At 33.6% G+C, this 24252-nt stretch overlaps 12 protein-coding genes across 12 annotated transcripts; 8 read left to right on the top strand and 4 right to left on the bottom strand.

The window, feature by feature from the left end:
* Window positions 1-258: 258 nt before the first annotated feature.
* On the top strand, window positions 259-3248 carry TPS2 (trehalose-phosphatase). The gene has a single exon (XM_020219012.1). It carries the CDS (start codon window positions 387-389, stop codon window positions 3051-3053), a length of 2667 nt encoding a protein of 888 aa, XP_020077350.1. The 5' UTR covers window positions 259-386; the 3' UTR covers window positions 3054-3248.
* A 116-nt stretch (window positions 3249-3364) lies between these two features.
* EHT1 (medium-chain fatty acid ethyl ester synthase/esterase) lies at window positions 3365-4639 on the top strand (the record flags this gene model as incomplete). The annotated part of the gene is made up of 1 exon (XM_020223544.1): window positions 3365-4639. The coding sequence occupies one exon, from the start codon at window positions 3365-3367 to the stop codon at window positions 4637-4639; it is 1275 nt and encodes a 424-aa protein (XP_020077349.1).
* A 928-nt stretch (window positions 4640-5567) lies between these two features.
* On the top strand, window positions 5568-8075 carry HYPBUDRAFT_107799 (uncharacterized protein; the record flags this gene model as incomplete). Its single annotated transcript, XM_020218586.1, has 3 exons — window positions 5568-6002; window positions 6219-7455; window positions 7657-8075. 3 exons carry the CDS (start codon window positions 5568-5570, stop codon window positions 8073-8075), a joined length of 2091 nt encoding a protein of 696 aa, XP_020077348.1.
* SEC62 (Sec63 complex subunit) lies at window positions 8003-9433 on the top strand. The gene has a single exon (XM_020223033.1). The coding sequence runs from the start codon at window positions 8313-8315 to the stop codon at window positions 9183-9185; it is 873 nt and encodes a 290-aa protein (XP_020077347.1). The 5' UTR covers window positions 8003-8312; the 3' UTR covers window positions 9186-9433.
* An 87-nt stretch (window positions 9434-9520) lies between these two features.
* On the top strand, window positions 9521-11305 carry HYPBUDRAFT_106557 (uncharacterized protein; the record flags this gene model as incomplete). Its single annotated transcript, XM_020218492.1, has 2 exons — window positions 9521-10835; window positions 10878-11305. 2 exons carry the CDS (start codon window positions 9521-9523, stop codon window positions 11303-11305), a joined length of 1743 nt encoding a protein of 580 aa, XP_020077346.1.
* A 517-nt stretch (window positions 11306-11822) lies between these two features.
* Window positions 11823-13283, top strand: EHD3 (mitochondrial 37S ribosomal protein mS47; the record flags this gene model as incomplete). Its single annotated transcript, XM_020219004.1, has 1 exon — window positions 11823-13283. The coding sequence occupies one exon, from the start codon at window positions 11823-11825 to the stop codon at window positions 13281-13283; it is 1461 nt and encodes a 486-aa protein (XP_020077345.1).
* Window positions 13284-13401: 118 nt separating this feature from the next.
* HYPBUDRAFT_240549 (uncharacterized protein) lies at window positions 13402-14928 on the bottom strand (the record flags this gene model as incomplete). The annotated part of the gene is made up of 2 exons (XM_020223260.1): window positions 14139-14928; window positions 13402-14069 (listed from the first exon to the last, which is right to left on the bottom strand). Exons 1-2 carry the CDS (start codon window positions 14851-14853, stop codon window positions 13402-13404), a joined length of 1383 nt encoding a protein of 460 aa, XP_020077344.1. The 5' UTR covers window positions 14854-14928.
* A 358-nt stretch (window positions 14929-15286) lies between these two features.
* On the bottom strand, window positions 15287-16446 carry MUM2 (Mum2p; the record flags this gene model as incomplete). Its single annotated transcript, XM_020222745.1, has 2 exons — window positions 16279-16446; window positions 15287-16231 (listed from the first exon to the last, which is right to left on the bottom strand). Exons 1-2 carry the CDS (start codon window positions 16294-16296, stop codon window positions 15287-15289), a joined length of 963 nt encoding a protein of 320 aa, XP_020077343.1. The 5' UTR covers window positions 16297-16446.
* Window positions 16447-16480: 34 nt separating this feature from the next.
* On the bottom strand, window positions 16481-17042 carry HYPBUDRAFT_152842 (uncharacterized protein). The gene has a single exon (XM_020221225.1). It carries the CDS (start codon window positions 17030-17032, stop codon window positions 16541-16543), a length of 492 nt encoding a protein of 163 aa, XP_020077342.1. The 5' UTR covers window positions 17033-17042; the 3' UTR covers window positions 16481-16540.
* A 331-nt stretch (window positions 17043-17373) lies between these two features.
* On the top strand, window positions 17374-19113 carry EST1 (Est1p; the record flags this gene model as incomplete). Its single annotated transcript, XM_020218574.1, has 2 exons — window positions 17374-18863; window positions 18978-19113. Coding segments are annotated over 2 exons (1626 nt in total), but the record flags the coding sequence as incomplete, so codon positions are not given.
* Window positions 19114-20994: 1881 nt separating this feature from the next.
* Window positions 20995-22371, top strand: DES1 (Des1p; the record flags this gene model as incomplete). The annotated part of the gene is made up of 1 exon (XM_020219687.1): window positions 20995-22371. Exon 1 carries the CDS (start codon window positions 21253-21255, stop codon window positions 22369-22371), a length of 1119 nt encoding a protein of 372 aa, XP_020077340.1. The 5' UTR covers window positions 20995-21252.
* A 147-nt stretch (window positions 22372-22518) lies between these two features.
* HTS1 (histidine--tRNA ligase) lies at window positions 22519-24120 on the bottom strand (the record flags this gene model as incomplete). Its single annotated transcript, XM_020218542.1, has 1 exon — window positions 22519-24120. One exon carries the CDS (start codon window positions 24118-24120, stop codon window positions 22519-22521), a length of 1602 nt encoding a protein of 533 aa, XP_020077339.1.
* Window positions 24121-24252: the final 132 nt, after the last annotated feature.

Raw genomic sequence — 24252 nt, 5'->3', positions numbered from 1 at the left:
ATTTATATAATTAATCTTTATATATTATAAAACTGCCAAAAAAAAATGAGATAATATTGTTTTGAATTATTTTTGCAACTGAAAAAAAGGATGGATTTTTCTAGAAATTTTGATCACAGACAAATCCGTACCACTGTAGATTTTTTCTCCCTGAAATCCGTTTTTTTTTTATGTTTGCACGTCCATTCACCGCGTGATATTTGATTGCTAACAGCTAATATACCAACTAGTTGACTAGTTGACCAAGTATATATATAGGTTGTATTAGAATTGAATATCCGATTGAGTATTGGGAAAGAAGTGTTATAACTGGTAACTATCTACTCTTTAGTTGTGTGTCTTTTGTTTTATTCTTTTATTGACTTTTTGCTTTAACTTATCTTTAAATGACTGCAACCGATATTAGAATTGACCAGGATAAGTTTGGTGAATGCTATGCTTACCCTTCATCTAGAAGAGTGGTATCACCAAAAGATTTTGAAGGGAATGATAAGCTCAAGCTTAGTGGAAGAGTCTTGAACGTGTTACCACTGTTACCAACTCAAATTTATAAGACGGTTGATTCGAGTACTAATAATGAAATTTGGGATGTTGAACCAGTTAGAGGTAATTCTGCTTTATATTCGTCGCAGTTTTTCTTGGATCAACAAACTGAATGGGAAACTCATTTAATTGGGTGGACTGGTGAATTGGTTAATAAAGTTAATAGTACTACTAAAGTCTTGAGTGAAAATATTCAAGATGATCCATTGTATTTAGACGATAGAGATAAAGAAGAATTAGAATCTAGAATTAGAAAATGTTATAAATCAGATAGAATTCATCCGGTTTGGTTGTTAAGAAGAGATCAACAAAGATGGAGGAAATATGCAGAAAACGTTTTATGGCCAGTATTCCATTATATTCAAGCACCTCCATCTGATGGGAGAGAAGAAGCTAATGCATGGCATGATTACGTTAAGTTCAATGAGGTTTACTTTAAGAAAATTAAAAGTATTTATAAACCGGGAGATATAATATGGATTCATGATTATTATCTTTTGTTATTACCCCAATTATTAAGAATGGAATTTCCAAATGCTTATATTGGTTTATATATTCATGCACCATTTCCTTCTTCAGAATATTTCCGTTGTCTTTCGAAAAGATCCCATTTATTAGATGGTATGTTGGGTGCTGATAAAATTGCTTTCCAATCAGAATCTTTCCAAAGACATTTTTTAAGTTGTTGTTCTCGTGTTTTAGGGTTTGACGTTACTAAAGATAAAGTATTGGCGTATGGTACTAATATATCAGTTGAAACTTTACCAATTGGTATTGATACTGAAAAAATTGAACACGATGCTTTTAGTAAAGATTCGGGTGTTGATAAAAAAGTCAAAGCTTTAAAACAAATTTATCATGATAAAAAGATTATTGTTGGTAGAGATCGATTAGATTCGGTTAGAGGAGTTATTCAAAAATTACAAGCTTTTGAAACTTTTTTACAAATGTATCCTGAATGGAGGGATAAAGTTGTTTTAATTCAAGTTTCAAGTCCTGGATTTTCACATAGTTCTAAAATTGAAAGTAAAGTGACTGAATTAGTTAATCATATTAATAGTGAATATGGTAATTTGAACTCAACTCCAGTTTTACATTATCAAATGAGAATTAATAAAGATGAATATTTAGCTTTATTAAGAGTTGCAGATTTATGTTTAATCACTTCAGTTAGAGATGGTATGAATACTACATCCTTAGAATTTGTTATTTGTCAAAAAAATAATCATTCGCCTTTAGTTTTATCTGAATTTACTGGTACAGCTTCTGTTTTAGATAGTGCCATTTTGGTTAATCCTTGGGATTCAGTTGGTATTGCTAAAACTATAAATGATTGTTTTTCAATGAGCTCAAAAGATCTTGATTCTTTAGAAACTGTTTTATATAAAAAAGTTACTTCAAATACTATTCAAAATTGGACTTCTAATTTCCTCACTCATTTAATTCAACAAGTTGATTCATCTCATCAATCATTTTATACACCGGCCTTGAATAGACCATTATTATTAAATAATTATAAGAATTCTGAAAGAAGATTATTTTTATTTGATTATGATGGTACTTTAACTCCAATTGTTAAAGATCCAGCTGCTGCAATTCCTTCTTCAAGGTTAAATAAAATATTGGACGCTTTAGCTGCTGATCCTAAAAATCAAATCTGGGTTATTTCCGGTAGAGATCAAGCATTTTTGGATAAGTGGTTAGGATCTAAAAATATTGGTTTATCAGCAGAACACGGCTGCTTCATGAAGGATGTTGGCGAAAAAAAATGGGCTAATTTAGCTGCTGCTTTCGATATGTCATGGCAAGTTAAAGTTGATGAAGTTTTCCATAAATATACTGAAAAGACTCCTGGTTCAAATATTGAACGTAAAAAAGTTGCATTGACTTGGCATTACCGTCGTGCTGATCCAGAATTGGGTAGCTTTCAAGCGGAGCATTGTATTAAAGAATTGAAAGAATCGGTTGCAAAAGAATATGACGTTGAAATCATGTCTGGTAAAGCAAACATTGAAGTTAGACCTCGTTTTGTAAATAAAGGTGAAATCGTTAAAAGATTAGTGTTAAACCCTCACGGGGCTAAACAAGATACTCATTCTGTGCATAAAACTCGTGATGATGTTCCAATTGATCAATTACCAGACTTTATGATGTGTCTTGGTGATGATATGACTGATGAAGATATGTTCAGATCATTGAAAGAAATTGAAGCCGAATGGCACTTGAAAGATTTACCCAAAAATAAATTTGGTTCTTATGGTGTTTATCCAATTGCTGTTGGACCTGCTTCCAAACAAACCATTGCTACATCTCATTTGAATGAACCGGCACAGGTGTTAGAAACATTGGGCCTATTGACTGGTCATGTATCATTATTCGAAAGTGCTGGTTCTGTTGATTTAGATGATCGTGGTCATATAACAAATAGTGAATCTTCCGAAAGATCAAAGTCTGCAATTAAAGCTGCAAGTTTGAAAAGGGACGCCAGTTTGAACTCCACTAAACGATAGAATTTCCCTCTACTTATTTTTATTCTTTTACTTAAATTCTGTTCTTCATATCATATACATGTAATATATACATATATACATTCATTCAAATAGTTCAGCATGGTAAGTAAATGGAACATTATTCCATCTGCGGAGGCATTAATGTATCTCCGGACGCCCAACAAAAGCTTCAACGTTCACTGCGGAATTAACTGGAAAAAAAAAAAAAAAAGAAATAAAGAGGGAAAAATATAACCGTTGTGATATTATAAGAAGATTCGATAAAATTTCATTTCTGTATTTCGAGATACTTGTCCTTATTATTCAACAAGATGTTTAAATGGGGGTTTAGATCTAATCTTAAGATTCATGGGGCAGACGAGCCTAAGTCTGCACAACTTCAATTGAAGGATTCTAAAGATACAATCAGTTTATCTAAGTTAATCCGAGAAAAATTACCAGTTATTGATACTAGTAAGAAATTATGGTTGAACCCATTTTTATTCAATGGGACTTTACAGACATTGTACTATACGAGTCACGATAGTTCCAAGAAGTTTCTTGTTTATTATGGTAGGGAAATTTTCCAATACAATGATGGAGGAATTTGTTCATTGGATTGGGTGATTCCTAAACCAGAATCCAAAGAAGAGTTTGATAAATTGTACAAGGAGACCCTTCCTGAAGACTCACCACGTTTACACCCAAGATCCAGATTTTTCACCAAAGAAGAGCTTTCAATTAAAAAGCAAGGATCAACTGAAGAGACCAGTCCAATTTTAGTTATTTTACATGGATTAGGAGGAGGATCTCATGAACCGCTTATTCGTAATTTAGTTGAGAAATTTAAAGAAGATTCCAAATCTAAAGATTGGGATATTTTGGTTATTAACTCCAGAGGATGCTGTCGTACTAAGATTACTACTGGGAAATTGTTCACTTCATTTGCAACTGACGATATCAAAGAAGTATTAGTTGAATTAAAGAAAAGATATCCAAACCGTCCAATTTACACTGCAGGTTTATCATTTGGATCTATATTAAATGCTAATTTATTAGGTAGTCAAGACCCAGAAGTTAAAAAATTGATTAAAGCAAGTGCATTAGTTGGATGTGCTTGGGATTTACATGACAGTGCCTACCATATTGACGCCTCATGGACTGGTTCTTATTTATTCAATCCTTCCTTAGTTAAGTTCTTAAATAAAATTGTTAAAAACAATTTTAAAGAATTGAACAGTGCTGATCCTAAAATTTTTTCAAAAGAAAGTTTACAGGAATCGAAGTCCCATACCAAAACTTGGCAATTTGATTCTTTATATACTTGTAGAACTGCTGGTTATGATAATGCTTTTGATTATTACCGTGACGCTAGTCCGGTCAGAAGATTGAGATACATTGATGTACCAACCTTAGCCATTAACTCTACCGATGACCCAGCAGTCTCCTGCAGAATTCCTTGGATGGAAGCTGAAAACAATTCCTATGTTAATATTCTTGAAACCGATTTGGGTGGTCATTTGGGTTATGTTCAATACTCCGGTGAATTCTGGTGTACTCAAGTAATCCACGATTACTTAACTGAATTCGAAAAATTAATTCAATAGATAGATATAGAACGTTTGTGTTTCATTATTAACAGTTTGTATTGTGTTCTTTTCGCAGCTATTTTCTTTTGTATTCTACATCTTTCCTTCGACTACTCTTACTCCTAATCCTTCACTCTATGGTCCACGGTGTTCTGAAGGCTGGTAGTTAGAATACCCTGGCTCCTCTTGCCATAGCTGAACCCATTCGAATACTTGCCAATACGGTGTTTTGTAGTTTGTGAGACATAGACCCTTCAAACAATGCACATTTTCACTTACTCTTGTGTCCATAAAAGCAACGATGGCCCCGATACAAATTACTAACTGAGTTGTACGCCTTGCCCAAGGCGAATAGTACCGGTAAAATGGTAAAGTGTAAGATGAGATGGAAAAAAAAAATAGAATAGCGCAGCTTCGCTTATTCTTTTATTGCTCATCTTCCTATTCCCAACCCTATTGCTAACGGAGCAGCAATCGGTCTATTGGGTCGGCCAATCCAAAGTTTTTTTTTAGAATACCTACGAACTAAAATACAAAGCTTTTTTGCATATGAACTACATTTGTGGGAAGTTAACGTCAAGAGCATTCGTTTTTCCATTGGTCCCTGTCTCCCTTGTTGTAAATCCATAGACTGAGAATGTAAATGGGAACTTCTTGCCGGTTGAGTACCGTATCGACATGTACTCTATGTAGAACAATCTGCTAATTGACCCTTGAGATCGACCGAACCATCGTCTATTTTGCCTTTAATTTAAATTTGCTATCAACTTAATAGTGTCCCTTCGATGGAAACACGAAAAGCGACCGGAAAAAAAAAAATAAAAAAAAAAAAAAAAAAAAAAAAAAAAAAAAAAAAGATGTTTGGTGATCCTTTTTTTATTAAAGAGACATCGATTCTTCATCTTAACTCAAGCACAGCTTTACTTTCAATCTCACCAAGGGGAAAATGTTTAAACATAATGTCAAGGACTTGTCCCTTTTCGAAATCAAACTCAAGTCACACCACAAGGACTTGATACTTGTTAAGGGGAATGAATATGAATCCGATCCCATTCCTTTTGAAGGAAGTGTCAAACTTCTGATTCCTCAGGATATGCACGTTAAACGGATTAGACTTTGCTTAGTTGGTGAATTGAATGTGGAATTTTTTGAACGAGATGAAAATCGAGTTATTGTAGATCAAGTATATGATCGTTTATGTTTATTAAAGACTGAATGGACTAATTTATTAACTAATGCTCATGGGGAAGTTAAATATGGTAATTATGGTGATACTTTTATTCCTTTTAATAAATTGGAGTCAAAATTGAAAAAACAATTGGTGAATTCAAAACCAACATCTAAAAATGGTTCTAGAAATAGTTCTAGAAATGGTTCAGTTGTTAGTCTTGATGCAACTAAACAACAATCATCAGGTAATACTTCTCCTTCTAATAGATCACCATCTCATTCACAATCGACCCTGTTATCTAATATTCAAGATGATCCAACCCAAGATACTGAAAATACTTCAGCCGCACCTAATGCATCAGACGTTTCTTCTCCTTCGGATAAAGATCGTTCCAATTCATTTTCCCAAGCATCTAATTTACTGAAGCCGCCTTCTCATACTTCAGCTCGCCCTGCCTTTATCAGAACCAAGTCTCAACCTTCTCCTAATAAACTTTCAAGTCAAAAAGATTCTTCAATTATAAAAGTCCCCAAGTCAGGTATAGATGGTACCCCGTATGAAAATCTCAAAACTTCAAGTTATCATTCATTTCTTTTACCAAAGGGTAATTACAATTTACCTTTTAAAGTTAATCTCCCCGCTAATGTTTGTGAAACGGTGGAAGGTTTGAATCCTGGTAAAGTCTTATATCGTATGGATTGTATCATCGAAAGAGGTCGTTTTGAAAAAGTGTTCCATAAAACAAAACATGTTAGAATTGTTAGAACTCTTCATCCTCAGAATTTAAATTTGGTAGAAAGTATCGATATTAATAATACTTGGCCTGGGAAAGTTCAGTATAATGTTAGTATACCTAAAAAGGGTATTGCGCTTGGCTCTTCGATCCCAATTCATATTCTTATCGTTCCAATTGCAAAAGGATTAAAATTGAAAAACATCAGTGGGGTTATCGTTCAACATTATAATGTTCAACATTCAGAAGGTAGATCTCCGGAATTCGAAGAATTATTCGGTAAACAAAGTTTATCAATTGGGGACCCTTCTACTTTCCCATTAGATCAATGGAATATCAAATCTCATTTCAAAGTTCCTGAAAACCTTAAATCAATCACTCAATCTTGTGATTTGAAAAACAATATTGTTCAAGTTAAACATCGTCTTCGTATTTCTATCCAATTGAAAAATAAAGAAGGACATGTTAGTGAATTGAGAGCTAATTTACCCGTTTGTGTCTACATCAGTGCTAATGTTGGCCATGTTATTGGTCGTCACTTCGACGTTGATCATCATCATGGTACTTTCACTCCTGTTAACGATAAAGAGGATATTCTTTTCAAGAAAGATCGTGATAGACAACATTCAAAAGATAATACAGCTAATCCTCAAAGTCCACCAGCTATTGAAGAAAATCATGATATCACGGCTGATGATGATCAAGATGCTGAAGATGATGAAGACTTGGATCGTGCAGAAGATGCTCCTCCTTTATATCAACAACACGTCTTTGATAAAATTTATGATTCTTCCCTTCCACAAACTCCTTTAGAACAATTTCGTTCTCAAAGTATGGCCAGCTCTCCCGTGGGCTCAGCCCGTCCCTCCATGCAAAATGTTCAAAGTTATTTTGATATTCCTAGAAACATTGACAGCTATCTTGATAGTAGTAATAGTACTCCAGGGGTAACCTCGACTACTGATTCTGCACCAGGATCCGGTCCAAATTCCAATCCTATTTCAACATCAAACTCTTTTTCTAATTTAACTGTGCCCAACTCACCTAATGCTGGTACTTATGATCATAACCAGTTTCTTTCCTTACTTGCTAATGGTAAAAGCCGTGGTCGTTCTGGTTATGCAAGTGGAGCTCGCTCTCCCAATCTCGATATCAATGTTTTACTGAAAGTTCCATCTTACGATCAAGCTGTGGATGATGACGACGATGATGATACTAATGAAGATTTGGCACCAAGTTACGATGACGGTTACCCATCCCTTAGTAAATCTGTATCCATAGCATCCATGGCAATTCCTTCTCATTCTAAAACCAATCAACATCATTATCACCTTTCATTACCGAAAACACCGAAGTTTGGACGTCATAAACAAAATTCAAATATACCAAGTAGTGCTCCCCACTCTCCTGTAAGAGGATTCGAGCCTAACACTAGCTTCAGTGGACACTCAATAAGTGCCCGTTCTTCAAGCACCGATTTGTCTTCAGGTAAACCTAGCTCAAATCTTAAAATTCACGGTGTCCCCAAAATTTTGCATAAGAAGAAATAATTTACCGTGTCACTTTTAACCTAATTCACTCCTTTAACGATATTCAATTCTCCATAGATCCTTTTTAAAATACATTTATTCAGTTCTTAATTTCTTTAGATGTTTAATATATTATTGTAACTCCCGTACACCAGCAGTAGTAACTGGAAAAATCTTTGACACGAATGTATTTTCTCTCAAAAATGAAAAATTCACTTTAGACTCTTCATAACACCCCAATTACAACCCAAGTATAGAATGTCTGCTGTTCCTGCTGGACCTCCAGGTAGTGGTACTGTTCCAATCAACCCATCACAAAGATCTCCGTTGATTATTTCTGTTGCAAATTTCTTAAAAGACAACAAAATTTTAAAACAAAGAACTGGGTTATTGAATAATACCGAAGAAGCTGAATTTTTCAGATTCAAGAGATTACAAAGAGCCTTATTGAGTGATGAGTATAAGAAACAGCAAAAGAACCCCAAGTACGAGTTGATCCCGATCAAAGATGAGGAAGAGGCCAACAAAATATTCTTACAATTACTTTCATCCCAAATGATTATACCAATTGATAAATTACACTATAGTGAAATCAAACAAGTTAAAGGGTGGAAACCAAATAGATCCAAGCCAACTTTAAGACCATCTAAAAAGGCCAGTTTTGAGCCAAATGGCTATTATGTTTGGAATTATAATAAACCAAATCCATTCATTTTATTATATAGTTTCTTATTCATTGCTGGTGTTTTTGCCATTATTTTATTCCCATTATGGCCAATGTTTATGAGAATTGGGGTTTGGTACTTATCCATGGGTTTGTTATGTTTGATTGGTTTATTCTTTTTAATTGCCATCATCAGATTAATTATATTTGCAATCACTTATCTTGTATTACCTCAAGCATTTTGGTTATACCCTAACTTATTTGAGGACTGCAGTGTCATCGAGAGCTTCAAACCTTTGTATGCTTGGGACCAACCTAAATCCAGTAAAAAGAAGTCTAAGAAATCAAAAGGTGGTTTGTCTGAGTCTTCTGATTCTTCTACATCTGCTACTGCTACTGGTTCTGATTCTACCGGTTCTGGTTCAACTACAAAACGTAAGGTTGTTTTAGAAGAAGTCGATGAGTAATCTTTTCTGTCTATATCATGTATACTAATGTTCATTCTTGAAATGTAACTCAATAGAATATGCTTTATTTAAAATGGAGTATTTGTTTAGTTGTAATTGCGATAGCGTATTCTCACTGTTTGTCTCTTTTTTTAGAGTAAAATTAAGTGACCGTGTAGATCGCATCCTTACTTCCTTACAGTCGAACCTAACAACCTGTCTTGAGTCGAGTTTCTATTCTTTGTTAAGGTTGAGGTGGTATATTCAGTGGGAATATTGATTACTGGCTTGTAATTGATTTTTTTTTTTTGACGATTTAATCCTCTTTAAGTCTTTTCTTGTTTAGATATCGAAATATGGGGGTGGTTATCAACAATCTTACATTTAATCAAGATTACTCCTGTTTATCGGTGTCGACTAATAGATATCACAAGATCTTCAATTGTGATCCATTTGGAGAGTTTTACTCTTCCAATTCTCAATCGTTTAAGAAATCGCTTACCAATTCCATTGGCAATGATCATGATTTGATTAGTTCCGAGATTAAGAAGATTGATGATAATAGCAATGACGATGATGATGACATATATCCTACTGCTTATTTGAGAATGTTATTTTCAACCTCATTGACCATTATAATCCCGCAATCGTTTAGTAAATTGGGGAACAGGCTACTCAAGATCTATAATTTGAAGCAACGATTAAAAATATGTGAATTGACCTTCCCCTCGAATATTATTGATATCAAATTGAATCGGAAACGATTGGTTGTCTTTTTGGAAATCGGGCAGATATATATTTATGATTTGAGTTGTGTTCGACTTATTAAAGTGTTGGAGATTAACTCATATCTTCATGACTCAATTGATGACGATGACGACGATTCACCAAGGACAATTACTGATGAATTTATTGGGGATTTAAGTACTGATGACAAATCATACTTAGTGTTACCAATATCGGTTATAAATGAACAAACTGATTTATTTAATAGCAATGATAATGTATCAAGTAATGGGGATGTACAATCATCCCCATTGATTAAGCCAAGTGATTCGGCAATTGTTAATTCATTGAATTCAGTTATTGGTTTCACTCAAAAGAATAAACAATCATCATTATCTACAAAAGAACATATAAGTTTAGAAGATTTGAAGAAAGATTCCAATGGATGGATTTTAATTTATGATACGATTAATTTACAGCCTAAATTAATATATAAAGCACATGATGCATCAATTGCGAAGATCACTATATCAAACGATAGCTTCAAGATAGCCAGTGCATCAACAAAGGGAACAATTATCCGAGTATGTCATTTAAAAGAAGAATTTGAATCGACCAAACTTAAAATTATTCAAATAACAAATTTAAGAAGAGGGCATAATTTAGCTAGAATCAATGCATTAAGTTTTAGTCTTGATAATACGATATTAGGATGCGGGTCTGAAAGTAATACCATTCATTTTTTCAATTTGGTTAAAGAAGATTCAAATCAAGAAGAGATAACCACAGACGATTCTAGCTATAAAAATAGTGAATTGAATGAAAATGAATCGGTGGTCACCTCTAACAACGATGAAGACGATAGTGGTAGGTCTTCAGAAGACTTGAATGAGAACTTAGCAAACTTATTAATTTCCAAAAGACCTTCGAATGCAACAATGACAAGTAATAATTCAGCAGGAGAAGATCCTATCCCGAATAATGAAGATGCAGAATTATCAAATAAAAATAACTATTTCTCCTTGAATACTTTGAAAAAGACAACAAAATTAATTAACAACCAATACACCAAATCAATCATTAAGAACTTACCTTATAGAGAATACTTTGATAATTTAATTTGGGAACCTCCTCGTCGTTCTTTTGCGTACATTAAATTACCAGAATACACTCCTCCATCATTCGATACCCGTCACAAAAATCACCAAACCCTGGGTCCGTCTTCTCCCCAAAGTATCCCTCATCCCAGTTCCGATTCTAAACATAAAGTTGAAATCGGCTTCACTAACACCGGCATCATCATGCTAGCATCCTACCAAACAGGCAACTTCTACCACTACCAATTGCCCAAACATGACATGAACGACGATTCAAGAGAAGAATGCTATCTCATCAACCAGTACACCCTTCTGTAACCTAATACATACTCATCTTCGTACTACCATTGCTGCAAAAAGCATCCTTTTGTTTTTTTCGCTATAGCCTCGGACTTTCAGTCCTACCCCTCGTCCATACCCCTTATCGTTTCCCGGAAACTAACTCCACAGAAACTCAATTACTCTCTGTCACTGGCCCTTGCCATGCTAGTTAATCTCTGTAACAACACGGTCTATGTAGTATACATAGATACAGACATGTATATATTGGATCCCGATTTATAGTGTAGTGGTGCGTGTATTGATCGAAAGTTTGGGGTTGCTCGAAATGAGAAGTCAAAAAAAACGGGAAAAAATTTCCATTAATCCCCCTCCATAGTTAAACAAACGGTGGTATCCCTTTGCATATATAAGAGATTGAATCCTCTGAAATTGGCCCTCGTACAAGTTTACTTTTCCTTTCGTCATGCTAAGATCAAATATAGCTTGTGTCTTTAATAGTACCAAATTAAGGTCTTCTTCAGGTATCAAATCAATCAATACGATAACAACCAGAATGTCATCTAGTAAAAGCAGTGTTAATTCTATTCATTCCCAACCAGCAATTAATGTAGTTGGGTATGCTGAAGACGATGTTTTATTTTCCAATAAAAACTTATCTAGAGTTATAACTTTGAATAGACCAAAGAAGTTGAATTCTCTTAATACCTCAATGGTATCTAAGATTACACCAAGATTATTAGAGTATTCCAAATCTAAAGTCAATAATATGATTATTTTGAATTCTAACTCTCCTAAAGGGTTATGTGCTGGTGGAGATGTTGCTGAATGTGCTAATCAAATTAAAGAAGGTAATCCGGGTTATGCTACTGATTTTTTCCAAAGAGAATATAACTTAAATTATCTTATTTCAACTTATGCTAAACCTTATGTTTCCATCATGGATGGGATTACCATGGGTGGTGGTGTTGGTTTATCAGTTCATGCTCCTTTTAGAATTGCTACTGAAAAAACTAAATTGGCCATGCCAGAAATGGATATTGGGTTTTTCCCCGATGTAGGTACTACTTTTTTCTTACCAAGATTGGATGATAAAATTGGTTATTATTATGCTTTAACTGGGGAAATTTTAAGTGGATTGGATGCTTACTTTGCTGGGTTTGCTACTCATTATGTTCCTTCTGATCGTATTCCTGCTTTAATTAATCGTTTATCTAATTTACAACCTCCGGCTTTAAATGAACAAAATCCAAGTGAAAATGAATCAAATATTTTGGAATCAAGCCGTGAATATTTCTCCCAAGTTAATCATGCAATTGAAGAATTTACTGAAACTAAATTACCTAATGATTATAAATACCCATTGGCTTTAGAAGAAATTCAATTGATTAATCAAGCTTTTAGCTCTAAAACTATTGATGAAGCTTTAACTATTTTTGAAAAACATGGTAGCGATTTTGCTCGTAAAACTTTTGCAAAACTCTCGGCCAAATCTCCAACTTCTTTAAGAGTTGCCTTTGAGTTGCTTAATAAAGGTGCTCAAAATTCTATTCGTGATCAATTTGAATTGGAATTAGTCACTGCTTCAAATATTATGAATAGAAAAATTGAAGAAAATGATTTTGTTAAAGGAGTCAGTCATAAATTAATTGAAAAAATTAAAGAACCTGCTTTCCCTGATTGGACTCCAATTGAAAATGTTAACATTGAAGCATTATTGAAGAAATCAATTCAAACAGTTAAATTACAAAATCCTTTAATTGAACAATTCTTTGGAGTTAACTTTAATAATTATCCTTTCAATATGGGTTTACCAAATAATAAACAAGTTGAAGATTATATCACTGGTAATGATGGTTCAGGTAGATCTTATTTACCAACTCCATCGGAAGTTACCAAGCATTTCAAAGCCACTGGTTATGATAAGTTGGGTCTTGATATTAAATTAGGTAAAATCTTAAGTGTTCATGGAGAAGCTTCTAAATACGATAATAAATACGTATCTTGGAAAGAATAATTTCAAATAAAATTTAATCATTTGTACATAGACTAATAAATTTTCTATAATTTATTGATACCAAAATTTTTTCATTGTAGAATTACATAAAAAAAATTCATTTAATATTACAAAATACTTACTTAAATTTTTCTAAAACCAAATCTTCACCTAATTCTTCATAATCACTTTTAGTTATAAACCAATTGTCTAAAGCAATATTTGTCCCACTATTTTCACCTTCATCAATATTCAGTTCACTAAGCATACTTGCTAAATTACTTGCACCTAACCAACTTCCAAATTGTTTATCCCAAATATTATTAATATCTCCAAGAGGATGATTTTTCAAAGCGGTGGAATATAATTTATAACTTTGGATAGCTGGATAATTGTTGAAATACATATGAGAGCTTCTTTTCAAATCTTCAATAACTCTTTCAGTTAATCCATTCGCTAATGATCCACCACCAGTGATAACAATATTCGATAAAAGATCTCTTAATGTTTCATTAAATTTAGCATGAGCTGAATGCAGTGGGATTGTGGTACCTGCGTGTTCATTACTAAAGGAAGAAGTGATTTGGTGTTCCAAACTTTTCAAAGTAAATATAATTAATTGGGACAAACCTTGAGTTTGAGGTTTGTCAATAGTTGGTTGAGGTATTGAAATATTTGGTAATTGATAAGCGTGGGGTTCGAAAATTGGTTCCAATAAACGATGTTTTTCATCTTGATTAACTGTAACATAAGAGTCATTATCTAATTGATAATTAACTGGTTCACTATAGACTTGAGGAGGAAGGGCTAAATATGGGTTATATTGTAAATTATTTTGTTGTTGTTGTTGTCTGATTTGAGCTTCTAAAATTGGACTCATTGATTTAATTGATAATATTGAACTTTTAAAATCATGTAAAACATTATGACTTATATAATAATTTTTGAAAGATTCTGATAATTGCAATTTAGAATCTTGAAATTTCTTTGGTAATAATTGATTGAAGTAATCATCTCCTAATTTTTTATTGAAATAATTTAACGAATGTAAGTTAACAAAATCTCCGGCATACTTATTATGGAAACAGGCTTTTGATTGAATTATCCCATCAACAATTGGAGTCACACTAGCTATGGATGAACCAACATCAATAACAAGCCCACTTGATCTATTCATATGATATAATTGGGCTAAAGGAGTTTTAACTAGAGCAAATATTGGCACTTCTAAAGTTTCAAAAGCTATTTGAGTAGTGGCAAGTTTATTCTTACTAGTGTTCCAAGTTGGTTCTGTTAAAAGCAATGGATAATCTTTTGAATCAACTTTATTACCTTGGTCAATATTATCATAAACATAATTCCAATTATCAACGATATGGTCAAAATTATATATTAATCCATTATCGAAAACAGTCATTACTTCCCCTTCAGGATTGGTTTCAATTGTATCGTCACCGATGTTTATTTTCCCATCGGATGTACTGGAATAATTGGTATTGAAAACAAGTGAAGGTAAATCATCCAGGGCAAACCCTGCCTTGGTAGTATATGAACCATTGTCTATGACAACGGCTGGAGAAGTGTACGTCATTAGCAAAGGTGTAATCAATAAGAACCAGTAATAACAAAACTCTAATTGATAACCAAAGTCTTAGATGAGCTCAGTAGATTTGTATGGAATGGTAATATCAGTAGGAAGTTGTTGATGTTTTTGTTCGTTTTTTTTCTCAGTCCTCCAATTGTACGGGTGTTTTGTTTCCGGGTAATAAAGGTGAGATTTTGCAACTTACTCTATTACTCTATTACTTTACTACTTTGTTACTCTATTACTTTATTACTTTGATATTACTCTACTTAAACTGCTGCTCTACATTTCAGCACTTACATGGAATGACTGAGCTGTGTCTTAATTAATTTTACCTGATTTACTCAAAGGTTTTGCCAAAAATCTCCAGAATTTAGGTAAAACTAGCAACTTCTTACATTACACCAGTCAATAAGAACATATTAGAACACTATAAAGACTACTTATTTTCACTGAGTTTCAGCTTCAAGAGCTTGTTTTCGTTACGTAACAAGCCCAATTCAACCAATAAACTCAGCTTATTACTATAACTAATCATTTTCAATAAATTTTCATTTTCATTGGATAAGATTGATAACTTATTGATAATTTTATGGGTTAATTCTTGCTCATCAAATTGACCATTTAAGGAAATTGATTTCTGATTGTCATTAGTGATAGAACAACTAACCAATAACGCTTCTAATCTTTGTTTTGTATTTTCTAACTCAATTGTTTTTTCATTAAGAGCCTGGGTTAAATCTCTAAATAATTGATGATAATTAGCAGGAACCGTCATTGAATCTAAATTTGTTTTTGGATTAATCTTTTGCAAAGACTTCAATTGTTCAGATAAGTTATCAATTGTTTTATTTTTCAAAGCCAATTCGAAATTTAATTGTTCAATTGATTTATTAGTATCATTGTTAACAAAATTAGTATAATCATACGGATTATAACTTTGAGCATTTACGTTTAAAGCAATCGGACGCTTCAATTTATCATCTCGTTTAATCTGATTTCTCGTAATATAAGAATCAGAATTGTACCTAGGTAATGTATTTGTTTGATAATTCCCATCTTCATAATATAACATATTTGGTAGAACATCACCGCCAGGGTTAGCAACCGGTCTCCAAAACTTATTTTGGGCCAAACCAGGGTTGGCGCTTGATTTGGCACTCGAATAAGCACTGCCCAAGCTGGTTTCACGAAGATTTTGGATCATCGAAGATGATGAATGTGACGAGTCACCGTCAACCACATCCAAGTACTCTTGATTGCCTGCCATCCCTGGCGCCGTCATATTTGTCATTCCAGACACTGTCATACCCGACATCGTCATACCAGCCATACCAGCCATGCCAGCCATGCCAGCCATAGACATACCGACTTTCAGGTTATTCTTATAAGTTAGTAAAAGATCAAATGCGGGAGAAATCTGAAACATACACTCTGATAAGAATCCATACTAAACTGTTCTACTTGTCCTATTAATTTGGTACTTGTAATTCTGATACACCTGTTACAACAATACCTACTTGTATCTTGTACACCGTTATACTTGTATCTTGTACACCGTTATACTTGTATCTTGTACACCGTTATACTTGTATCTTGTACACTTGTTACAAGGAAGAAGTGAGAAATTTGGGTGTGAAATCATTTTGCAATTACTCGCTCTACACACAATATACAAACACATAATATTTATCTAAAAACCATACGCAGCGTTACCGGCGCCACCAGCGTTTCCAAGCAACTGCTTGAGCATCTCGCCGTTGGGCGAGCTCAACACCTGCTGGGGGAGCTTCAAGATACGGTCCTCCAAGTTCTTCCCAACCAAAAACTCTAATAGCACATCGGTGAAGTGATTACAGTTATTATCAAATAAATCATATTTGATGGCAGAGTATTTCATCTCTTCGTGGTTTTTCAACTCGTCCAAAAAATCTTCAAGGATGTCTTCCGTCACGTAGGTGTGGCCCATGTCAATGACCTCCTTGGGAGTTCCGTACTTGGTGGTTCCTGGCTCGGGCCATGATTTTATTCCTTGGTCAATGTAGTGCTCTTTCCCGTATACAACCACCGAGGTGTGGTAGATGGCGTCGATTCGGCTGCCCAAGATCATGGGTGAGTACACCGCCGCCATTCCGTGCGATAAGTCGTACACGTAGACTTTTACTGAGAAGCTTTCCTCTGTCATGTTGCTGTTGAAGTAGTAGTTGGAGTAGTAGTTGTAGTAGTTGTAGTGGTAGTTAAGTCGCCATTGAGAAAAAAGGTCGTGCCGCAGCCCGAAGAGAAAACGAGAAAAATACGCTGAATCAAATTTTCATTCTTAACAGGTCTACTCGGACATCCAAACGCTATTAAGTAAACGCTGATAACGATTAGATAGGTATTCGTTATTGTTGAATTGTTGCCGAGTTGGTATAGTGAATCGGTGGTACGAGTTTTCTTATAATGATATAGTATTTTGAAAGAAGTTTATTCTGTTGCTATCTTTTAATGACTCCCAAATTTGAAACCGAAATATATAATCTATAAATGTTACTGAATGGTACTCTAGGTGTGTTACCTGACTCGATTGTGAAAGAAATTGAAACTCATAAACAGACTTTGACCAATATTTTATCTAGTAAATTTGCTGATCAATCTTATATACTAGGACTTGATAGAAATGTTGATGCTAAATTTTACCATTGGATTCTTGATGATTTGAATAAGTATTATGATCAGATTGAAGGAAATCAATATGAGTATATTCCAAGAAATCAACAAGAATTGATAAAATTCAATACCATTCTTTACTTTGATAAAATATGGAATGATTTCCACTATCCGATAATCAAATTTTACCAATATCAACATGCATCCTTATTTAATGAAATATTACAAGATTTCAACCAGTATATCTCAAATAATGATAAAAAAAATCATAAATTTAAAGTTAAACCAGTAGAAATGAGGAAAATTTATGACTCTTTGAATAAATTTTTGAAAGAAGTTCATAATTTTTATACCAATTTATTGAAAAAATTCACTCAATTTGAAAACCCTTTAATATCAAATCAGTTTTTATCAAACTTTGATATCCCTCAAAATGAAATCAGAAAAACTTCAAATCTTGATTTGCAAGAAAATTTATCCATTTTAATCCACCGTTGTCTATTAAACCTAGGTAATTTATCCCGTCATCGTTCTTTCATTGAAATGTCGTATGTCACTCCTTGTTTATCGAATTCGAATTTTTGGAAATTCCGTAATTTGAATTCTGATTCAAAATCGTCTTTGGTCAAACCTTTATTTGAAAAAGCCCTAAAGTATTATCATGCTTGTATTCATATCTTACCCTCTTTTAATGAACCTTATAATCATATCGGAATGATTTATAATTTGATCGATGATAAATATCAAGCTGTTTACTGGTTCCTAAGATCAAATTTCACCGGTTCTAATGAATTTAAAGTGGCTACAAATAACTTATTAGCCATTTTGAAGAAAAAAACCTGGCTCACTGATCAATTATTAAAATTTTATAATGATTCTTCTAAGTCAAAGAAAAATATCAAGAGATTAAATTACTTATTCATTTGTTTGATTTGCTATTATTTTTTACCAGATCTTTATCATAATGGTCCTAACATCGTTAAAAATTTTAAATATATTAAAGTTGAAAATGATTTTTTTAATCAAAACTTCGTGGCTTCAATCATGCCAGTTAACGATATTGATTTCCATTTACAGCAACTTATTATTTTATCTTGTTTCCAAAAATTGATCGATAATAACTCGGATGAAGATGTGAAGTTTAAATTTAATAAATTTGTATTCCGTTATATCGATAATTTATTAAATTTTTTAACTAATATTCCTTTGAAAAAATTCAAATCTAAAATTTTGATTTTATCTAGATATATTCTAAATTGGATTAAAGAAAATAAACTGATGTTAAGAATTTTACAATTTAAACATTCTACCCTCGAAGGTCTTGCTAATTTATTTAATTCTCTTTTAGATTCAATTGATGTCTCCCAGTCAAATGATGTCTCCCAGTCAAATGATGCCTCTCAATCAAATGATATTAGTCGTTTGGAATCTCAAGATTCAAGATTTACTAAACTCACAGAATTGATTAAAAATCAATCAAGACCAATAAGATATTATCTTTTCGATGAAGATGTTTTAGTAAAAGGATTATCTATCATCAAGTTCAACTTTAAAGATTTTAAAGATCAACACTTGGCTGATACCAAAGATTCAAATATCCTTAATGGTGATTACTCTTGTTATTTCCCTCAAGGCTCTCAAGACTCAGATGATAAGTTTGAAAATTATATTCCCTCATTTTTCGATAACTCAATGGTTGTTAAAATCCATAAATTAATTGAATCTGACAATAGTTCGTCAGCAATTTCAATTATAAAAAATGAAATCGAATATTACGAACAAGAACTAAGAATTCAAGCAATTATTTTGTTAGGTAAAAAACTTATCGAAGTTAGTGACTTGGGCATTTCGTTTGATCCTAATTCAGTGAGGTTTCAAATCAGCAAAAAGAAAAAGTCTTCAGTTAAGAAACAATCTCCTCCAACACCTTCTCAGTCTTCAAAAGGAACATTGAAACAAAATAGAACAACTAAGAAAATTCTTTCAAAGGGTTCCGACATACCGGAGTCATTGAAAGCTGATCAGTCAGTTATAACCGTCGATTCTGAGTCAGAAAAAGATAATGAGAAGGTGGGCGACGACGAAGCGGAGGAAGAAGGAGAAGAAAAAGAAGAAGAAGAAGAAGAAGAAGATGATGATGATGATCCGCTTGCTAATATTGAATCACGTATCTTGAACCACACTCAGAGGCTCCAACAGAGATTGACTTCAAATAAGGGCTCTACTGAAGATGTTCCTGACCAAAATATTAATGAGCATGGATTACAGACTATGGTGGATTCATTAGTCTTTGAAACAGAAGATAGCAGTATCGTTGCTAACAGTGATTCCAACTCGCAAGCTGATTCCAGCAAAATATCTTTGGGTGATAATTTGGTTCCAAATCATAGCCAACCTAATTCAAGTCAAAGATTGACCCATAATATTTGGAATCCTAGTAGCATTTCGAATAAAGATTCGCTACCAACAAAAATTTCAGACAGTGCTGACAGACTTCTTGGTAATATGAATGCTTACTCGCAAATATACGGAGTGGCACCCCAAGGTCAAATACCTGCAACACCACCTATGGTATTTGGTCAAACATACCAACCTGCCGCTGCTCAGTTTCCTCAAAATAATCAATTTGGCCTAGCTCCACACCAATTCAATTATCCACCACTCCCTCATGTTTACGGTCAATCATCGCAGTCCCTGCAACAACATCCAAAACCACCACATCAACAGGCCCAAGTTCAACAAACTCCAGACGCAGTGACTTATTTAGCATCTCAAACAAATGGATACTCATCCCCAGCATTAAGTTCCATCACTACACCACAACCTCAATTTGGCCAATTTTTAGGTCAACCAAATCAACAATTTGCATCAGGACCTCAACAATATGTTCCTCAAACTTATTCACCAATGCCGCTGCAATATAATGGCCTACAATATACTGCCCCCCAAGGCCAAGCTGCTCCCCAGGTAGCTCATTTCCAAGGTCCACAAATCCAGCAAAGCCAGCAAAGCCAGTTAACAGGATATAATTTGACCCAACCAACCTCCTCTCCTACCCCAGGAGGCTTTGGGGCATAATTCTTTATATAGGTTCTAATTTCATGATATCCTCATTTAACAGTATTGTAGTAAATCAATCCTTGCCATGATAAGCGAGTACGAAATATGCAATAGCCAATAGGAACACTTCGTGTCACAGATGACTAAGCTCACCAGCCGTAATTGCTTCATATTCTATACGACGAGATGCTTATAGAACTACGCGTTTACTACTTCAAAACCACCTGATCTTATGATTTCATGGCAGTTTCTGGTGCTATAACCTAATCACCTAACTTTATTCCCTACTAATCAACCCATTCGTGGTTACCAACCATACATTCGTTGACGTGTAGATTGCAAAATTATTTAAAGGACAGATGTGAAATTTTTCAAAAATCGATGGTTCGATATGACAAAACAACCAATTTGAAGATTTTAGTGCGTATTGGAACTAACAAAATAAAAAATAATAAAAAAAAAACGTTTCTTCTCAGTTTTTCAGTATTTCGATCCAGAATAGAATAAATTCAAGATTCCATTTTTATTAAATCGTCTACAGTTTCATAAAGTATATGGTAAAACTGAAAGAAGACTCGTTGTTCCCAGAGAGAGAGAGATAATTAGACACACATTCGCTAAATCCAAGGTTCATCAAGAATAGAGAGCCAAATTTTTTCGACTTTTCCTATAATAAAATTGAACATTGAATAAAAGATGTCAGGCGATATCACCCATAGGAAGCTGAATGAAACTTATACGTTCAATACCCCACCTGCAGATGCTCCCATTGAAGTCTTAAATGAGTTTTACTGGACGAAAGATCTCGAACCTCACGTTAAGAGGAGAAAATTAATCTTAGCAAAATATCCAGAAGTTAGAAAGTTAACAGGATATGAAACTAAAACCAAATGGTATGTTATGGGGGTTGTTGCATTACAAGTGGCAGTAGCATATTACTTGAGAAACGTTCATCCTTTTACTTTTAAATTCATAGCTTTAGCCTACGTTATTGGTGCAACTGCAAATCAAGCCATTTTTTTGGCAATTCATGAACTTTCCCATAACTTACTCTTTAAAAAACCAATTCATAACAAGTTATTTGCAATCTTTACTAACATTCCAATCGGAATTCCTTACTCTGCCTCATTTCAACCTTATCATCAATTGCATCATAAATTTATGGGAGATGAAAACTTAGACACTGATTTACCAACAAAATTTGAAGGTATAATATTATCAAACTTATTGGGTAAAGTATTCTTTGCTTGTTGCCAAATCTTCTTTTATGCCTTGAGACCAATGTTTATTACTCAAATTAGATTCACCTATATACATTTACTTAACATCATCTTCCAAGTCTTTATAGATATCATTTTAGTTAAAAACTTTGGTTGGTATTCTTTCTTCTATTTCGTTATGTCATCGTTCTTAGCAGGTTCTTTACATCCATGTGCTGGTCACTTTATAGCCGAACATTATGTTTTGAATGAGAACAATAAGCCAAGACAGAGTAACGATAAAGATGGTAACATTTCTCCGGATTTATTACCACCTGAAACTTATTCCTATTACGGATCTTTGAATTTAGTCACTTGGAATGTTGGATATCATAATGAACACCATGACTTTCCTTATATTGCTTGGACTAAATTACCTGAGTTGAGAAAAATTGCTGCCGAATTTTATGATCCTTTACCTCAAGTTAATTCTTGGTGTGGAGTCATTTGGTGGTTTATATTTAATGATATAAATACTTTATGGAATAGAGTGAAAAGAACCGGAAAGGAAAAGCATGGTCATAAAATTGATAATTTGGATCAAAATCAAAATTGAAATTTAAAGAAAAATATAAAAAAGAATTGTATGTTATATAAATTTTTGTAGATTATGTTAAGTATACCACACGTATGAGATTATTTGAATGTCAATGTATAAAAGTATATTCTATAGAAACGGTATTTACAAATTATTTAAAGTTGATTATAAGTTTTGTAACAAACGAGTGATTTCATCTAAACCATCTCTATTCAACAGAGATAACTTACCTTCGACAGATTTAACAAGGTCTTCAACCTTAACAAGATCACCTTCATCACTATCATCACCTTGACCTAAAACTTTAACCCTAACTTGACCTTGAGGATATTCTTCTTTACCTAAAATAACCGCAACTTGAGAGCCAGATTTATCAGCAGCATCAAACTGTTTACGAATATTTGGTTTGGCTTTGTATAAAAATTCAGAGTTAATCCCTGCAGACCATAATTTATTAGTGACTTCCATTCTTTCTTTTAAGAAACCGTTCCAACCTTCACCACCACCAAAGGCCATGACGAAAACTTGAGTTTGCGACGAACTTAATTTTTCTAATTGTTTTGCAGCTCTTGCTTTAATAATAGAGAAAATTCTTTCGACACCAAATGAAATACCAACACATGGAATTGATTTACCATTGGAGAACATACCAACTAAGTTATCATAACGACCACCGGCAGCGATTGAACCAACACCAACGTATTCAGAGGCGTCTTCAACTTCCTTGGTTTCTTTTTTAGCTTTTTCTTTTAATTCATTAGCATTAGTTGGTGGAGCAGAAGCAGCAGTAACGGCTTCATAGATTAAACCAGTATAATAATCTAAACCTCTTGCTAATGATAAATCAAAAGAAAGATGTTTTTCAATACCAAATGCTTCAACGTAGTCAGCTAAAATTGACATTTCTTCAATACCTTTTTGGGCTGAATCGTTTGATTTCAAGATTTCAGCATTAGTTAAGAATGTTAAGACATCACGAATAGTACCGTTGACTTTAACAAACTCACCAATTTTATCGGCAACTTCTTCCGGTTGATTTTTTTCAACAACCATTTCCTTTTTAACAGCTTCCCAAGGAGATTTATCTAATTTATCAACAGCGGAAGAAATTTTTCTAACATCATCATCTTTAACACCACATGCTTGGAAAATACCATCCAAAATCTTTCTATGATTTAATTTAATTTTGAAATCATTAATACCCAAACCAGTTAAACCTTCAGTGGTGATTTTTAAAATTTCTGAATCTGGAACCATAGTATCGTAATTACCAGCTATGTCGAAATCACATTGGTAAAATTCTCTCATTCTACCTTTAGTCATTGCTGGTTGATCTCTTCTATAAACCTTAGCAATATGGAATCTTTTAATGTTACTGATCGAATTACATGCGACAAATCTGGCAAAAGGAACAGTCAAATCGTACCTTAAAGAAGTTAATTCACCACCTTGATCTTCTAAATTATAAATTAATTTAGAATCTTCACCATATTTACCAGTCAAAATTTCTCTTAATTCAAAAACTGGAGTATCAATAGTAACCCCACCGTGTCTTTTGAAAAGTGAGCTCAATGAACCAAAGACAGCTTCTCTGATGATCATATCCTTATCAGCCCAATCCTTGGTACCTTTTGGAGTCTTTAACAAGAATTGTTGATCTTGTTTCTTGGATTTCTTACTTTGTTTCTTGGATTGAGCTGGGGCAGCTTTTTCAACCGGGGTTGAGGCAGCAGCAGCAGCAGCGTGTGTAGCTTGTTCGGAGGACATCTTATAAGTTCTTCTCAATAACGGAATGGTCTTGCTTAAAGGACTAGTCAACCTTTGAAACATAAACTTTACTAGAAGTGACGAATGTCTGAGATAAGTGATATTGGATGAGTTCAATTTTTTTTTCTCACT

Source organism: Hyphopichia burtonii, assembly GCF_001661395.1.
Source record: "Hyphopichia burtonii NRRL Y-1933 unplaced genomic scaffold HYPBUscaffold_3, whole genome shotgun sequence".
NCBI classification, from domain to species: Eukaryota; Fungi; Ascomycota; class Pichiomycetes; order Serinales; family Debaryomycetaceae; genus Hyphopichia; species Hyphopichia burtonii.
The sequence above is the reverse complement of the archived record's forward strand: the minus strand, read 5'-3'. Positions and strand labels throughout refer to the sequence as shown.